Source organism: Suncus etruscus, chromosome 11 (genome assembly GCF_024139225.1).
Source record: "Suncus etruscus isolate mSunEtr1 chromosome 11, mSunEtr1.pri.cur, whole genome shotgun sequence".
NCBI lineage: Eukaryota > Metazoa > Chordata > Mammalia > Eulipotyphla > Soricidae > Suncus > Suncus etruscus.
In genome coordinates, this window is record NC_064858.1 from 17,568,777 (window position 1) to 17,584,405 (window position 15,629).

At 41.0% G+C, this 15,629-nt stretch overlaps 1 protein-coding gene across 1 annotated transcript; it reads left to right on the top strand.

Annotated features, from left to right (window-relative positions):
• Positions 1-13,101: 13,101 nt before the first annotated feature.
• On the top strand, positions 13,102-14,579 carry PCED1B (PC-esterase domain containing 1B). Its single transcript, XM_049782879.1, has one exon. It carries the CDS (start codon positions 13,281-13,283, stop codon positions 14,577-14,579), a length of 1,299 nt encoding a protein of 432 aa, XP_049638836.1. The 5' UTR covers positions 13,102-13,280.
• Positions 14,580-15,629: the final 1,050 nt, after the last annotated feature.

The following is a 15,629-nucleotide window of genomic DNA, read 5'->3' on the forward strand; positions in this document are numbered from 1 at the left end:
TCAACCACATTCAAGTGAAGAGCCTTTCTTGCTGTACTCTCAGTTCCAGAATTGCATTTTAAACCTGGATCTTAAAGAAACAATACAATTTTAGAAAGAGAAAGGGAGTATGGGAATATTCAATATCAAGTTCCAGAACAAAAAGGAAGTAGTTAAAAAAAAATCCTTTGTATATACACAAATACTATAGTTCACCAACAACTTTGAAACTTGCCTAAGGGGCGAGTATATTCTAGTTTAAAAAATAAAGTTTATAGAACATCAGAGTTCAATTAGGATATTTTAGGAATAGTTTAATCTTAGTAAGATTTACTTAATTTAAGGGTTAAAGAAAATTTATGGGGAGTATCTCAGCAGTAGAGCATTTGCTTTGCACATGTGAGGCACTTCCTTCAAATTTCCAACCCCACCAAAAAAAAAATCAAAGCGGGAGTAAAAAAAAAAGAGAGAAAAATTAGCCATAAAATAATATAAAACAAAAGAAATGTGTCATATTCACAAATGACAATATAACAGCTTCCACTCTAAAAGCATATTTTCTAAGAATTGTATCTTCTAGGTTATTGTCAAGAAATAGTTTAACTACTTATATCCAAGTATCGTTCAAAGACTTTGGTTTCTTAGGTATAGTGGAAAAAGCCACCATGTCAACATTTCAAGTACCCATTCTATAAAGACTCAAAAAATTCAAGAATTTACTATCACTCATTCCCATCAAAGGTTAGGGGAGAATGAGTTTAAGAATTTAGGCACAGTTTAATGAATGGGAGGGCAAAAGGGCAGTTAGAGAATTTGGAAGTGATAAGAAGCCAACACAGACTATTATTACTTTGTTCCCTCCCCCTCTTTTCCCTCCGGGAACGTCAGGAAAGTGGGGGACTAGTTTGAGCTAGTTAAACTTATTGAGAACTTGAAAAAGTGGCAAACCGCATTCTAATAATAGCTAAGTTTATTTACCCTTTACTACTTAGGAAACCTATACTGTTAATTATTGCAGTTTCCTTTGAGGATGCTTCCGAAGAAATTTTGAGAGTTGACCTAATCTTGCCTGGAGATTTAAGACTGGTAAATAGTCCCAAACAGGATATAAATACCCTGGGGACATTGAATTCTCCTTCCACCCTCCCTCCCAATCCCGGTGCTTTATTGCCTCAATGCAGAGCTATCTGCATATAAATTGTAATGGGTAAGGGAACTCCAATAATTTGTTTTCCTCCCAACAGTGACACTGGGGGGGGGGGGGGGGGAGTGGCAGTATTCATTACGCTGGAAATTCCTGGGTGAGCCAGTTAAACGACTGGCCCTGGGAGAATGGTCGCATTTAACCTGGGAAAGAAAATTGAAGAAAAGAAGAAAGGAGCTACTTAGTGGACCTTGGAAAAGAGCAGCATTTATTTGGGGAATTGCCAAAGCAAAAGAACCCCAGGAAGGATCCAGGGAGAGGTGAGACTGGAGGTGTGAGTGAATCCCAAAGATTTGAAGGGACAGCTGCTTGGAAGGGGACATTGAAAGGAGCAAAATTAATAGAAAATCACTGGGGATTTACCAACAAGCCGTGACTTTATTTAGTTTGGTGGAGTTGGAAGACAATTTTGATGGCATTGCAAGGCAGTTTCGAGTAGAAGGAGGAATGTGTGGGCGGTGAGGACAAGGAGACGGTCAGTGCAAACAACTGTTGAAAAAGTGTCCTTGAAGGGGAGACCAGAGATAGGCCTGACTTGGAGGTGGAGTCAGAGAAGTTTCTTTCTTTGTACCAGAAACTTGGATTTAAAGCTTAGAGCCAGCCCGGAGAAATGAAGAACAAGCAATTTGCCTTCGGTCTACAATCCTGGAGCTAAACTCCTGGCTGTGGGAGAGAGATGCAACTTGAGCCCAGGGAGTATAACCTTTATACTAGAGGTACAGCTCTGCTTTTTGGGGGAGAGAGGAAGAGCTTGGGGGTGGGTGGGTAGGGGCAGGGGCTGGTTGCTGAAGGATGGAGGAAAGTGCTGGCTGCAGGCTCAAGTTTGCTCTGTCCTCGCCGAGGTAGGGTTTGTGGATTCTATATGCAAGTGACTGGGGGTAGGGGGACAGGCCCCATTCTAGATCCTTGCTAGCTAGGCCTTGGTGCCATCCTTGCGGTTTCTGGGCAAAAGTGGTGCTACTATTGGGTCCGGCTTCCTAGTCCAATACACGAACCAGGATGCTCAAGATGCAATCAAGCAAAGAGCATTTTTTTTGAGAGCCACAATCCAGCATGCTGGGGTCAACCTAGGGACAGTTGTCGACCGCGGCCCAATTTACATTCTTACTTTTATACCCAGTTTAGAGAATTTTCAAATGGGCTTGTTGAGCTTGCAGGGATTGGTTACACATTACAAAATTGCTTATCGTGCGCTAGGTCAGGGAAAAGCTCTACCTAAATAAGGGCTCTATGGCTATTGTAAGCAGGATTGGCTGGGGTGGGAAGGTAATAAGTGACTGTCCGGCTGACTGTGTGGGGCTCGATTGGCTAACTGGAGGTGGTGGCATTTCTTGGTAACTTTTACTGCTTCATTTACAGTAAGAGGTCTACTCTGCACCAGCTGAAGCCTGTCATGGCTGCTGTCTGGCCCTTTTACTACTGTTGGACACTAGAAGAAACAATAGTTCAAAACTAGTTCAGGGCCTGGATGCATTCTGACTTCATGGTTTCCTGGACGTGAAACTCAGGGTTTTCCTTGCCATATCTCTTCAATCTTTGCCTTCCATCTATTTTGTTAGGGTTACAGATAGGAAGGGAACAAACTGGTTCTATAATAGTTCAGACAGTGACGAAGTTTGCCCTAGGCGGTACTGGACTAAAAAACTAATCCTCTTTATCTGATTTATTGGATTATTCACTCTGGAAGGACCATCATAAAAACAAGTGTTTTGTTTTTTTCTTTTAAGTGGGGCTATTGTAATAAAGGCCCCACATTTAGAATTTTTACAAGTGGCAATGTTCAGAATTTTTGTTTTTTGTTTTATTTTGTTTTGGGGTCACACCCAGCAGTGCTCAGGGGTTACTACTGATTCTGCGCTTAGAAATCGCCCCTGGCAGGCTGTAGGGGGGGGACCATATGGGATGCTGGGATTCGAACCACTGTCCTGCATGTAAGGCAAATGCCTTACCTCCATGCTATCTCTCCAGTCTCAATGTCAGAACTTAAAGTGTGTGAAATTCTTCTGTTGATATATATATATATATATATATATATATATATATATATTTTTTTTTTTTTTTTTTTTTTGGTTTTTGGGCCACACCCGGTAACGCTCAGGGGTTACTCCTGGCTATGTGCTCAGAAGTTGCTCCTGGCTTGGGGGACCATATGGGACACCGGGGGATCGAACCTCGGTCCGTCCAAGGCTAGCGCAGGCAAGGCAGGCACCTTACCTTTAGCGCCACCACCCGGCCCCCTTCTGTTGATATTTTATTGACAAAAAAAAAATGACAAGTTTAATGTCGTGGTCAGGTGGGAAGGTTACAGAAAGAAAGGAGTTTGTTTAGTAAAACAGCCATTACAAGGGAAGTGTGTGGTTATGTTAGAATCTAAAGTTTGATTTAGAATTAACTGTAACCTAGCTTTGCTGCGAACCTAAATGTACAGCCATGACAGGCTCAAGTTTTGAGGTACAAAGAGTAGGTCCAGAAGAACAGCCAGTTCCTGGAACCAGACTATAGGGGTACAGACTTGGAAATACAGTAACACAAAGGCAACTACAACCTGGGTCTGACAGAACTGACTGACACACCCTGGATCTTGAGGAGTTTGATTTCACTTCACTGAGCCTACAGCCCACCCTAGCCATTTGTCTGATGCAACATACATCTTACAACCAATCCTAATCATTCGTCTGATGCAACTTTGTACTAAGAACTTATAGTGTTAAACATCAACTATCCAGAGGCAGAAATCCTCTAAATTCCTTATTAATAAGGGGCCTGTGAGCCCACCCCAGATCACCATTTCTTAGAATGTGATTGACTCCAGCATGCTGGAAATAAAAGCTCCCTTACATTTTTGCTGCACTGGCTCTTTCTGTCTTGGTGAGATGGGTTTGGAGTCCAGATTGAACAGTTACATGGAGCCTGGCTTTAAGATCAATGATCTAGTTTCAAATTTCCACATATGTCAGACCTGAAATATGTATATGTTAGTATAAAGACTAACTCAAGAATCAAGAATCATTAGAAATATAAAATTATAAGATGGATGTTGTAATTGGTTGGGTAAAGAAACTATGCTAGCTATTGGAAAACATGAATTTTTAGGATGACAAATGTTGTATCTTTTAAGTTGTCCTTGAATTAATGTACTGCAGCGTTGAGATCTGTTTAACTTCTGTGGTTAAACTGATATTGGAGATGGGAGAGTAGAATGATTAGAGTCAACTTTTCATGTGTCTCTTTGAAAGTTTTTTTGTTTGTTTTGGGACCACATCTGACAGGGTTTAGGACTTATTTCTGACTCACCACTCAAGGATGAGTTGGGTGACTGTATGAAGTGCTCAAAGTCAAACCCAGGTCAGCCTTGTTCTAAGTAAGTACCCTACCCATTATAGTATTGGTTATCACAGTATTTCAATATTTAGATGCATTTCAGATTTTCTTCTTCTTGAACTGCTTTATAAAATAGGTCTGCATTGCTCTATGGAACCCTGAATTCCACGGAGTGACCCTTGAACATAGCAAAGAGTAAACAAAAACCAAAATAAATAAATAATAAACTGTCATGTTCTAGGAACAGAAACAAATTTCTGAGAAATCTTCTGCGGGCTATTCAGAAACTTTCCAAGATAACTTTGTTTTGGTTTGTTTTTGGGTCACACCTGGCAGTGATCAGGGGACCATGTAGAGTGCTATGAATTGGACCCCAGTATGCAAAGCTCTTTAACTATCACTCTGACTGCTTCAAGAGAAATTTTAGTATTTGTTTTCCTCTCTTTTGGGGGCCATACCAAGTTGTGGTAAGGGATTATACCTGGCTCTGCACTCAGGAGTCACACCTGGTGAGTTCAGGCGACTTATGGGATGCCAGAGATAGAATTTTGGTTGTCTTCATGCAAGACAGGCTCCGTATCTGCTCTACTCTTTTTTCTGGTCCCTGCTTTCTTTTATCTTGGAAAACTTTAATATGCAATGTCACTTTTGACAAGTTTAAATTCCAGTTGGAAAACTAAGTGAATATCAACATATGGATAAGTCATAGAAGTTAATAAAAAAAACATCACTTTTGTATTTGTGCCATCAATTCCATTAAAGTTAAATGGGATCTAGAAAGTTACACACATGGTTTGACCCTCAAATATGCATTTAGAAATGCAAATGAGGCACTGGCCTTAGCTCAGCGGTTACTTCGGCAAGCTTGGCCTTACAATCATCTTTGATGGTTCGAGACCCGCAGGTGCTTCCAGTTCTTTAAAAACAATGCAAATAAGTTCCTTATAGTCCCCAGTATAAGGTCATATTGAGAATGATTGGCCATATGCCAAAAACTTTAGCGCTTGTTGTAAGTTCTGTTTACACCTAATTAAAACAACATCTTACTGTTAGTGACTCTCTGATTTAAGATTTCTTTGCAGAGTTCTGGAACTATTGGCCTATTACTGTGTAATTCTTCCTAAAAGTAAATATTAGTAAGAAAAGAACAAATTTAACCTAATTTCTACAACACATTGATTAATGAAAAACAAATGTTATGTGTCAGGTTTGTGATAGTTATGCAGCAATAGTCAATGATTTATAATTTGTGCTTTTTGAAGTTATTACAAAACTAATTATGCCCAACAGAAATCCAAGCAAGGTGTTCAAGAGTAATTTATTACATTTGCGAGCATTATTATTATTAATGCATCTTTCCATCCAAGCTTTAGCAAGTTCAAATTCTAAGAATGTTTTTTAATTATGACTTGAAAAATCATGAACTTCTTTATAGATTTTAATTTCAAATTGACCTCATATCTAATTATTTTTTTTGAGAGGGGTGGGTCATGCTCAGTTGTACTCAGGGGTTACTCCTGGTGAGGTTCGGAAATCATGTGAACCAAAAACCCTGATCCATATTATTGAAGGTTGGCAACCCTACTTGCTGTGTACTGCCTCTCAGGCCTTCACATTTGCTGTTTGGTGCTTATTTCAAACATCAGTTTTAGCCGCTAGCTCCTAATACATATATCTATATATGTATGTATGTATATCTATAGCTATATATGTATATGTATATATAACATATATATGGGAGAAACCTATGCAAAGATGGCCATTTTGTTTTCATTTTTGTTTTGTTTTGTTTTTGTTTTTGTTTGGGGGCCACACCTGGCGGGACTCAGGCGTTACTCCTTGAATGCCAAGGGGATTGAATCTGCATTCACCCCAGATCAACAGTATGTAAGGCAACCGCCCTACCACTTGCTATCACTCTGGCACCTAAGTTAGGGATTCTTTATTAGGTGTGCCACAAATACACTTCACACAAAATGGAAGGCAAAGTGCAACCCTAAAACATCTTTCCAGTCTTTTTATTTTTGTTTTTTGTTGTTTGTTTTTGTTTTTGTTTTGTTTGCTTGTTTTTGTTATTTGGGTCACTTCCGGCAGCGTTCAGGGGTTACTCCTGGCTCAATGCTCAGAAATTGCTCCTGGCAGCTTCAGGAGACCATAGGGGATGCCGGGATTTGAAACACCATCCTTCTGCATGTATAGCAAACGACTTACTTCCCTCCATGCTATCTCTCCACCCCCCCAGTCTTTTGTTTGTTTGTTTGTTTTGGTTTTTTTTGGGGGGGTCATACCCAGCAGTACTCAGGGGCTATCCCTGGCTCTATGCTCAGAAATCGGTCCTGGCAGCCTCAGAGGTCCATATGGCATGCTGGCATCGAACCACTGTCCTGCATGCAAGGCAAACGCCTTACCTCCATGCTATCTCTCTGGCCCCCCTCCAGTCTTTTTTTAAAGTATTAAACATATCCTCCTTTGCAGATGAACAACCAGATAAGAAAAATACAATATCACAATAATGGGAAACATGGTTCCAATCACGGAGTTATTTTAGCTGTTGAATATCAGAAAAAAATTTTCTTTTGTCTTCAGAATCTATAACTTTAAGGAAGCCCCTGTCACTAGTCTTGACTGATGAGTTTTGTCTGACGTTACTCATGCCAATGACAGGACATCTGCAATGTTATCTATGGATCTTGTTATAGGAAACAACAAAGGGACAGCCTAGTTAAGGGAATTCCTACAGTAAAGCAAGCAAGTGTGACAGAAGCTAAATCTGCAAATAGCAGGCAGTTGATTCAAAATTAACTGGGATTTGGGGAGCTCTGCACAAAGAAAGCCCGTTAAAACTTAATTGAGTCCACAATAATGTTTTTGTTGTTGTTGTTGTTGTTATTGTTGTTTTGGTTTTTGGGTCACACCCAGCAGCGCTCTGGTTCCTCCTGGCTCTACGCTCAGAAATGCTCCTGGCAGGCTTTGGGGACCATATGGGATGCCAGATTCGAACCACCATCCTTCTGCATGCAAGGCAAACACCCTACCTCCATGCTATCTCTCCAGCCCCACTTGTTTTGTTTTTTTTTTTTTTTTTGCCAACGATTTTACACTGGGTAGGTTTAAATGGTCAGACAGAATTAAGTGAAGGCCAGGGAGTTCTGTCAATTCACTGAGCACATGTTTTGCGGCAGGAGGGCTGTGTACAACTCTTGTCACTGATTCTGTCACACAGAATCAAAAATACAAACCAACCAAAATTTGTGAAGTTTACACGATTATGCTGTGATTAGTCAAAAATTAAAATCACCGTAGTAATTTTTTAAAATTAATCCCTTGCTTGAGTTACAGGATACAATATATTTTATAATTTAAGGATAAAAATACAGATTTTCTCATTCACAACTGCACCCTTTTTCTGTTTTGCTTGTGTATCCTCATCTAGTCTCCGCGCAGCAGGGTCTCTGTGCAGTGCAGTGACAGCATCTAAGCCTCATACTTGGTCCTGAATGTTACCTAAGCCTTTGACCATCTTGGGGACAGTGGTGAACTGGTTTACATTGATAACCTTTCCCCGGCTGGCAGGCTAAATATCCATGCTTTTACATAAGGCACACTGAAGTCTATATTCCTAGCTTGTCACCAAACTTCTCTTTGACAAGAGCCAAACTGTAGAAGTCAGCCTGACCTGGTTTAATAGATAATTGCCTATGAAGGCAGATTTTAGAATCTGGTTTTAATATATATATGGTTCGTTTTGATTTTTTTTTTTTTTAACCACTCCTGGCTTGGTGTTCAGGGTGTTAATTGAAGCTGTGTTGTGATCAAACTAAGGCTCCTATACACTGCAGCCTTTTGAGCCATTTCCCTGACCACAAGCCAGTGGTTTGTTTTATTTATTGGTTAATCTTTTTTTGAGGGAGGGGCCCATACCCATTGGTGCCTCAGAGGTTACTTCTGGCTCTGTGCTCTGAAATTCTTCCTGGCAGGCTCAAAGGACTATTTGGGATGCTGGGAATTGACTCCAGGTGAATCCTGGGTTCATCCCGGGTTGGCCCTGTGCAAGGCAAACGCAATACTGCTGTGCTTTCTCTCTGGCCTGGGTTAATCATGGTTTTAGTTTATGGAGCCACACCTAACTGTGCTCAGGAAATCATACATTGTGGTGCTCAGGGAACCACATGTAGTTCTGGGGATTGAACATGAATTAGTAGCATGTAGATCTGAACCACTGTAGTGTCTCTTCAGGCTTTGTCAATGATTTTTTTTTTGTTTGTTTGTTTTTGGGCCACACCCGGCAGTGCTCAGGGGTTACTCCTGGCTGTCTGCTCAGAAATAGCTCCTGGCAGGCACGGGGGACCATATGGGACACCGGGAATCGAACCAACCATCTTTGGTCCTGGATCAGCTGCTTGCAAGGCAAACACCGCTGTGCTATCTCTCCGGGCCCTTTGTCAATGATTTTAAACCGTTGGTGATAGGTCCTTGAGGAGCCTTAGAAATTGCCAGAAAGAGCATGCTTTCACACACTCTCCTATTTGGCCTAACAGTGATCTGACCAGGGAGGCCAGAACTTACAAAGGCCCACAGGAACTCCTGCAGAGATTGCTCATTTAAGTCTTGAATTCCACTCAATTTTTTCCAGTTTTCTATTCTTGAAGAAAAGAATTTTAGAAGACAAATAATGAAACAAAGAAACTTTTAAAATTATTTTTAATGTAAAGCCTTGTGACTTATAAGTTATTCATATTTAAGTTTTAGACATACATTATCTCAGCACCTGACCCACCAACAGTGTCAACGTCTTCACCAGTGTTCCCCAAATCCATCCCATGCCTAACCCCATCCCCAGCTTGATATCAAGGGACCTTTTTAAGTTTATTGGTAAAATTTGGGATTCATTATTTCATTGTTGTTGACCTCAAAATTTGAGCGTTCAATTTCTATGTCCTTTTAAACAACAACAATGCACCTAAGTCCCTTTGACCCCTTCCTCATTGTTTCACATTGGTCTTTTCTTCCTCCATTCAATTTCTTCCCTTTCTCTTCATTCACTCTGAGGCCAAGAGTGTTCTAGACAATCTTAACATAAACGATTGCATTCTTTCACAGTTATTATAAGTACCACATATAAGTGATATATTTATCCTTCTTATTCAGGCTTTATTTAACATGATCTCTTCTGGTTCCATTCATATTGCAGAGAATTGCATGATTTCATCATTTCTTTTTTTTTTTTTTTTTTTTTTGGTTTTTGGGTCACATCCGGTAACGCTCAGGGGTTACTCCTGGCTATGCGCTCAGAAGTTGCTCCTGGCTTGGGGGACCATATGGGACACCGGGGGATCGAACCGCGGTCCGTCCAAGGCTACCGCAAGCAAGGCAGGCGCACCTTACCTTTAGCGCCACCGCCCGGCCCCGATTTCATCATTTCTTAAGGTTATGTAGTGTTCCATTGTATATATGTATCACATCTTCATGATCCACTCATCTGTTGTTGGACATTTAGGTTGATTCCAACTCAACTATTATACTGAGTGCTGCAATGAATAGCAGTGTGCAGATATCCTTTGGCATCAGTGTTGTTCTGCCCTGGGGATAGATACCCAAAAGTGACATAGCTGGGTCATATGGCAGCTCAATTCTGAGTTTGTTTGTTTATTTATTTAGGTTTTTGGGCCACACCCTGTGACGCTCAGGGGTTACTCCTGGCTATGTGCTCAGAAATCGCTCCTGTCTTGGGGAACCATATGGGATGCCGGGGTTCGAACCACCATTCATCCTGGATTGGCTGCCAGGGAAATGCCCGGCCCAGATTCTGAGTTTATTGAGAACCCTGCATACTGTTGTCCACAGGGTTTGAACCAGACAGTATTTTCATCAGCAGTGTAATTTTTACCATTAAGAATAATATTGGTTGGGGCTGGAACAGTGGCACAAGCTGTAAGGCATCTGCCTTGCCTGTGCTAGACTAGGATAGACCGCAGTTTGACCCCCCCTGACATCCCATATGGTCCTCCAAGCCGGGGCAATATTTGAGAGCATAGCCAGGAGTAACCCCTGAGCCTCACCGGATGTGGCCCAAAATCCAAAAATAAAAAAAAAGAATAATATTAGTTATGGGCTTAAATATTTACAACTATCAGCACCATGAATTATAATGGCTTTGTGTAAATAAATGACACTCCCAATCTGAGATTTGTTAGTGTTACAGAATGTCTCTACCTTTTACTACTTAATTAATGTGACTTATAAATACATAAATCTTCTAAGACTTGAAATAAACTTAAACTTAAATTTGGAAAATGGCTTTTATAACATATTAATTTTTTCTTTTATGTGCCAGAGACAAAAAGATTTTCCATCACCCAGTTTGGTGTCTTTGTGAATTAGAATAAAAACAAAACCAAACTAACACAAAATGTACATGATTTTTATTCACATTTTCATGCATGAGAGTTCACAAGAGAAATGACTCAAAGATGAGAAACATTATTTTATTTTATTATGAGGGAAAGAATTTAGGCTTATAGGGATAATAAATATTGGGGAAATGATAGGAAATATGTAAGGGGAAGTAGTGGAAAATTAAAGTGGTTTGGTAAGGTCTGTTTACACAGCTTTAATCTTGGTCTTGACAGCCCCGTGTTATTTTTCCTTGTAGCTTTTCTCCCTAGTGGGGCAAGGTGTACCTTCCATCAGAGAGATGTAAACCCAGCTTTCATGCAGAAAAGGAAGTGCAAAAAACCTCTTCTAAGCCTGTTAGTTCTCAGTTGCTTTCAACCCAAAATAAATCTGTGCCAATATGGGATATTTTGGAGGTGTTTTATTTAGGTCCTCATTAAAAAATAGTATAGTCAAAACATGAATTTTATTCCAAACTTTTATTATCTCTTTTATTTTATTTTATTATTATTATTTTTTTTTTACAAGTTTTGTTAGTTAAGAAACAGCTGCTTTCTTGTTAAAGAAATCTGTTTTTACTTTTACTCATCTGGCACATAAACTCTTCTTTTCTTGCTCAATGGTTACTCCTGGTTCTGTGCTCAGGAATCACACTCCTGACTGTAGGGTACACCTGAGTCTGCCTGCTATGTTCAAGGAAACTACCTTAATTCCTGTTCTATCTCTTTAGCTTTCACTGAATTATGTTTAAATTCTTAAAAGTATTACCAAACTAAAGTGAATTTACAAAAAAATAAAAGCTATTTTTCCATTAAAAATGTTTGCATATTTCCTTTTGATGCATATCAGTTTGCTGTCCTTCCACTTATATCAGGCAAACTTTTGTTATGCAGTTTATTAAATTTAACATTGCCTCCTCCCAACCCAACCCCCGCCTGTACTCTAGACAAGCTTTCTATTTCCCTCGTACACTCTCATTATTAGGATAGTTCGCAACTTAGTTATTTCTCTAACTAAACTCATCCCTGTTTGTGGTGAGCTTCATGAGGTGAGCTGTAACTTCCAGCTCTTTTCTCTATTGTGTCTGGACGTTATTATTGCAAGAATGTCTTTCATTTTTCTTAAAATCCATAGATGAGTGAGACCATTCTGCGTCTTTCTCTCTCTCTCTGACTTATTTCACTCAGCATAATAGATTCCATGTATATTCATGTATAGGAAAATTTCATGACTTCATCTCTCCTGACAGCTGCATAATATTCCATTGTGTATATGTACCACAGTTTCCTTTAGCCATTCATCTGTTGAAGGGTATCTTGGCTAGGAAATTGGTGATGGGAATGTTGCACTGGTGATGGGTGGTGTTCTTTACATGACTGAAACCCAAACACAATCATGTATGTAATAAATTTGTTTAAATTAAAAAAAATTAACATTGCATTACATTTTCCAGGTCCTGGCTTACTCTCAGCACTTATTTAGCTATTCACCTTTCTCTGGATAGCATAATATCTCTTGATGTCTAGGGGATGGGAGCTAGAATATAAGCTTGGTCTCACCCACTCAGGTTAGCTCCAATAACTGACAAACAGTTGAGTGGTCGGTATTTAATCTAAGGCCTGACCAATCAAAACTGCCTCTAAGCTTCATTCTTGTATGCTCCTTCTCTGTACTGCCAGATTTTTTTTTAAATTAATATGACAGTTATGCACTGTGGTTACAAAATTGTTCATGATTGAGTTTCACTCATAAAATACACATCACCTCTCACCAGTGCACATTTTCTGCCACCAATGACCCCAGTATTCCTCTCTCCAGCCTCCCACTTGTCTCTGGAACAAGCAGCTCTCTCTCTCTCTTTCTCTCTCTCTCTCTCTCCATCATTAATGAAGGGGTACCTTGCATATCATATTATCTCTTTTCAGAACCCAGTTCTTATCCAGAGTGATCAGTTCCAACTTATTTCACTCAGCATAATACTCTCCATATTCATCCATGTATAAACAAATTTTATGACTACTTTTTTTTTCTAACAGCTGCATAGTATTCCATTGTATAGATATACCATAGTTTCTTTTGCAACTCATCTTTTCTCAGACACTTGGGCCTGTTTCTAGTTACTAATTATTGTAAGTAGTGACTACTGTGAAGAACATGGCTTCTGCATGTCATTTTTGGGTTCCCACACTTACGGTGATTGGAATCCTTACCCTTAGACTCTGCAAACTGAAACTCTGCCTTCTCCCCCTTGCCTTGCAAACAACCTACCGTGGGTGGGTCCCTTTTAACCAGGATGAGTCCCTCCTATTCACTCTCTCCTTTTTTCCTAGCAATTCACAGGTTCATTTTGTAAAGAAAGGATAGTCTATGAGTCCCGGGCATCATGGTTCACCTGTTGTCCTCTGAAGTACGGCAGCTTCTCCACAACAAATTCGTGATTGTCCTGGGGGATTCAGTTCAGAGGGCTGTGTACAAAGACCTGGTGCTTCTGCTGCAGAAAGACTGCCTGCTCACTACCAGCCAGCTCAAGGTCAAGGGGGAAGAAAACTTCGAGAAAGATGAACTAGTGGAGGGAGGTCAGAAGTTGCCCATGCACAATGGCACCCACTACCGTGAGGTCCGCCAGTTCTGCTCTGAACACCACCTTGTTCGCTTCTACTTTCTCACACGAGTCTACTCCGAGTACCTCAAGGAGATCTTGGAGAAGCTGCAGTCAGATGAGCATACCCCAGATGTGATCATAATGAATTCCTGCCTTTGGGACCTCTCCAGGTATGGACAGTCTTCCATGTGCAGCTACCTGGAGAACTTGGACAAACTCTTCGGGCATCTAAACCATGTGCTACCCGAGTCATGCCTCGTTGTGTGGAATACAGCCATGCCTGTGGCTGAGAGTATCTCTGCAGGCTTCCTCCCTCCGGAGCATCAGTCTTGGTCCAACTCCCTGAAAACACAAGTGTTGGAAGCCAACTTCTATAGCTCCTTGGCAGCTGGGAAGCACCTCTACGATGTGCTAGACTTGCATTTCCACTTTCGCCATGCCCAACAGTACCGACAAATGGATGGCGTGCATTGGAACCAACGTGCCCACCGACAGCTCACACAACTGCTGCTGGCACATGTGGCCGAAGCCTGGGGGGTTGACCTACCCCAGCGTGACCCAGTAGGCAAGTGGGTCAAGAGGAGACCCACAAGGGAAAAACATGACCAAAGAGGCAAGAGGCACCCCCAAGCCAGCAGATATGAACCTGCCCCATTTCTACCCCCAAACTTCTTTCTTCCAGAGTGCAGGCCCTTGCTGCTACCCCCACCCTCTCCTTCCCACCCACCTTGGCCTCCCTTTGAGCCCTTCCCGCACCCTCCCCCTCAGCAGATGATACCCCCATTGCTATTTAGACCCCCAGAACCCTACACACCTCCAAATTGCCCTTTTCAACCTGGCCCCTTCTCCTTTGACAATTTCCATTCGGATGCTCCTTTTTCTAACCAGTCAGAATTTGAATCAGAAAGCGACTTCATATTTGATCCCTGTCCTCCCATGCCGCCCCCAAATTATAACCTCCCTGTAGTTTATAGGGGTTTTCCCCGGTTCCGTCGCCGTGGTCCCTATGCACATTGGAAGCAGCGGTCTAGGCCTTTCAAGAGAAAGGCACAGGCTCGCCCAAAGCAAACGCCTCAATAAATTGATTTAGTTTTGTTTTGATTTTTTTGGGGGGAGGGGTGGGTGGAGGAGGGACTTAGTGGTGCTCAGGTCTGGTTCTGTGCTCAGGGATCACTCTTGGAGGGGAATCATATCTAGGTGTCCAGGGATCATATCCAGGTAGACCATGTACTCTGATCCCAGATTACTTTTATCCTACTCAGGGATATGAACTAGACAGATCACTGACTTTATTTTTTACTCAAGCCTTTGGTCTCTGCTTAGACTTCTTTGTGCCCATTCTCAATGAAGGCAGGAATGATTTCTTACCCATTCTTGCTGGCTATGGCCTCTTGCCTCTATTCTCGGAAGGTGACCAAACATTATTACTGCCTCTCTATTCTCTATTTGTCTTTTCATAAATATAAATTTTAAATAAAAGTATTAATTCTCAAACATAGTTGTGTGTTTTGTATGTGTCTTTATTTGGTGGGTGCCTCTTATTTTGGGGGGTACATACTAGGTAGTGCTCAGGGGTTACTCCTGGCTCCACTCCTGGCACTGCTTAATAAAACCATATGGAATGGTGGAAATTGAACCTGGGTTGGCCCATGTGCAAGGGAAGCACCTTACCATCTATACTGTCTCTCAGGCCAAATGGTGCCTCCTTTTTCTATTAACATTTATCTCCCTAAAGCCAAGAAAAGTATAATTCTGCAGATACCCAGAAAATGGATCTGATTGCTTCTGAATAAAGGGGCTTTAACTTTCTGTGATCATATTTTCCAAAGGTTTTCAAGGGATCATTGAATTATAGAACTTGAAAACTAAGACTTAAAATTGGACTAACATCTGCAAGTAAGGTCACTTAGAGACTTGTTGAATGATTTGTTCTGGGTCATGCACAAAATGATTATACATCAGTTTCTAATTTGTATTAATTTCCAAACCAGAGGGCTGATTTAGACCACAGAAAACAACAAATCATACAATGTCTAACACCCATCCCTTCACCAGTGCACATTTTCAGGTACCAATGTCCTCAGTTTCTTTCTTTTTTTTTTTTTTTTTTGATATTTGGGCCACACCCGG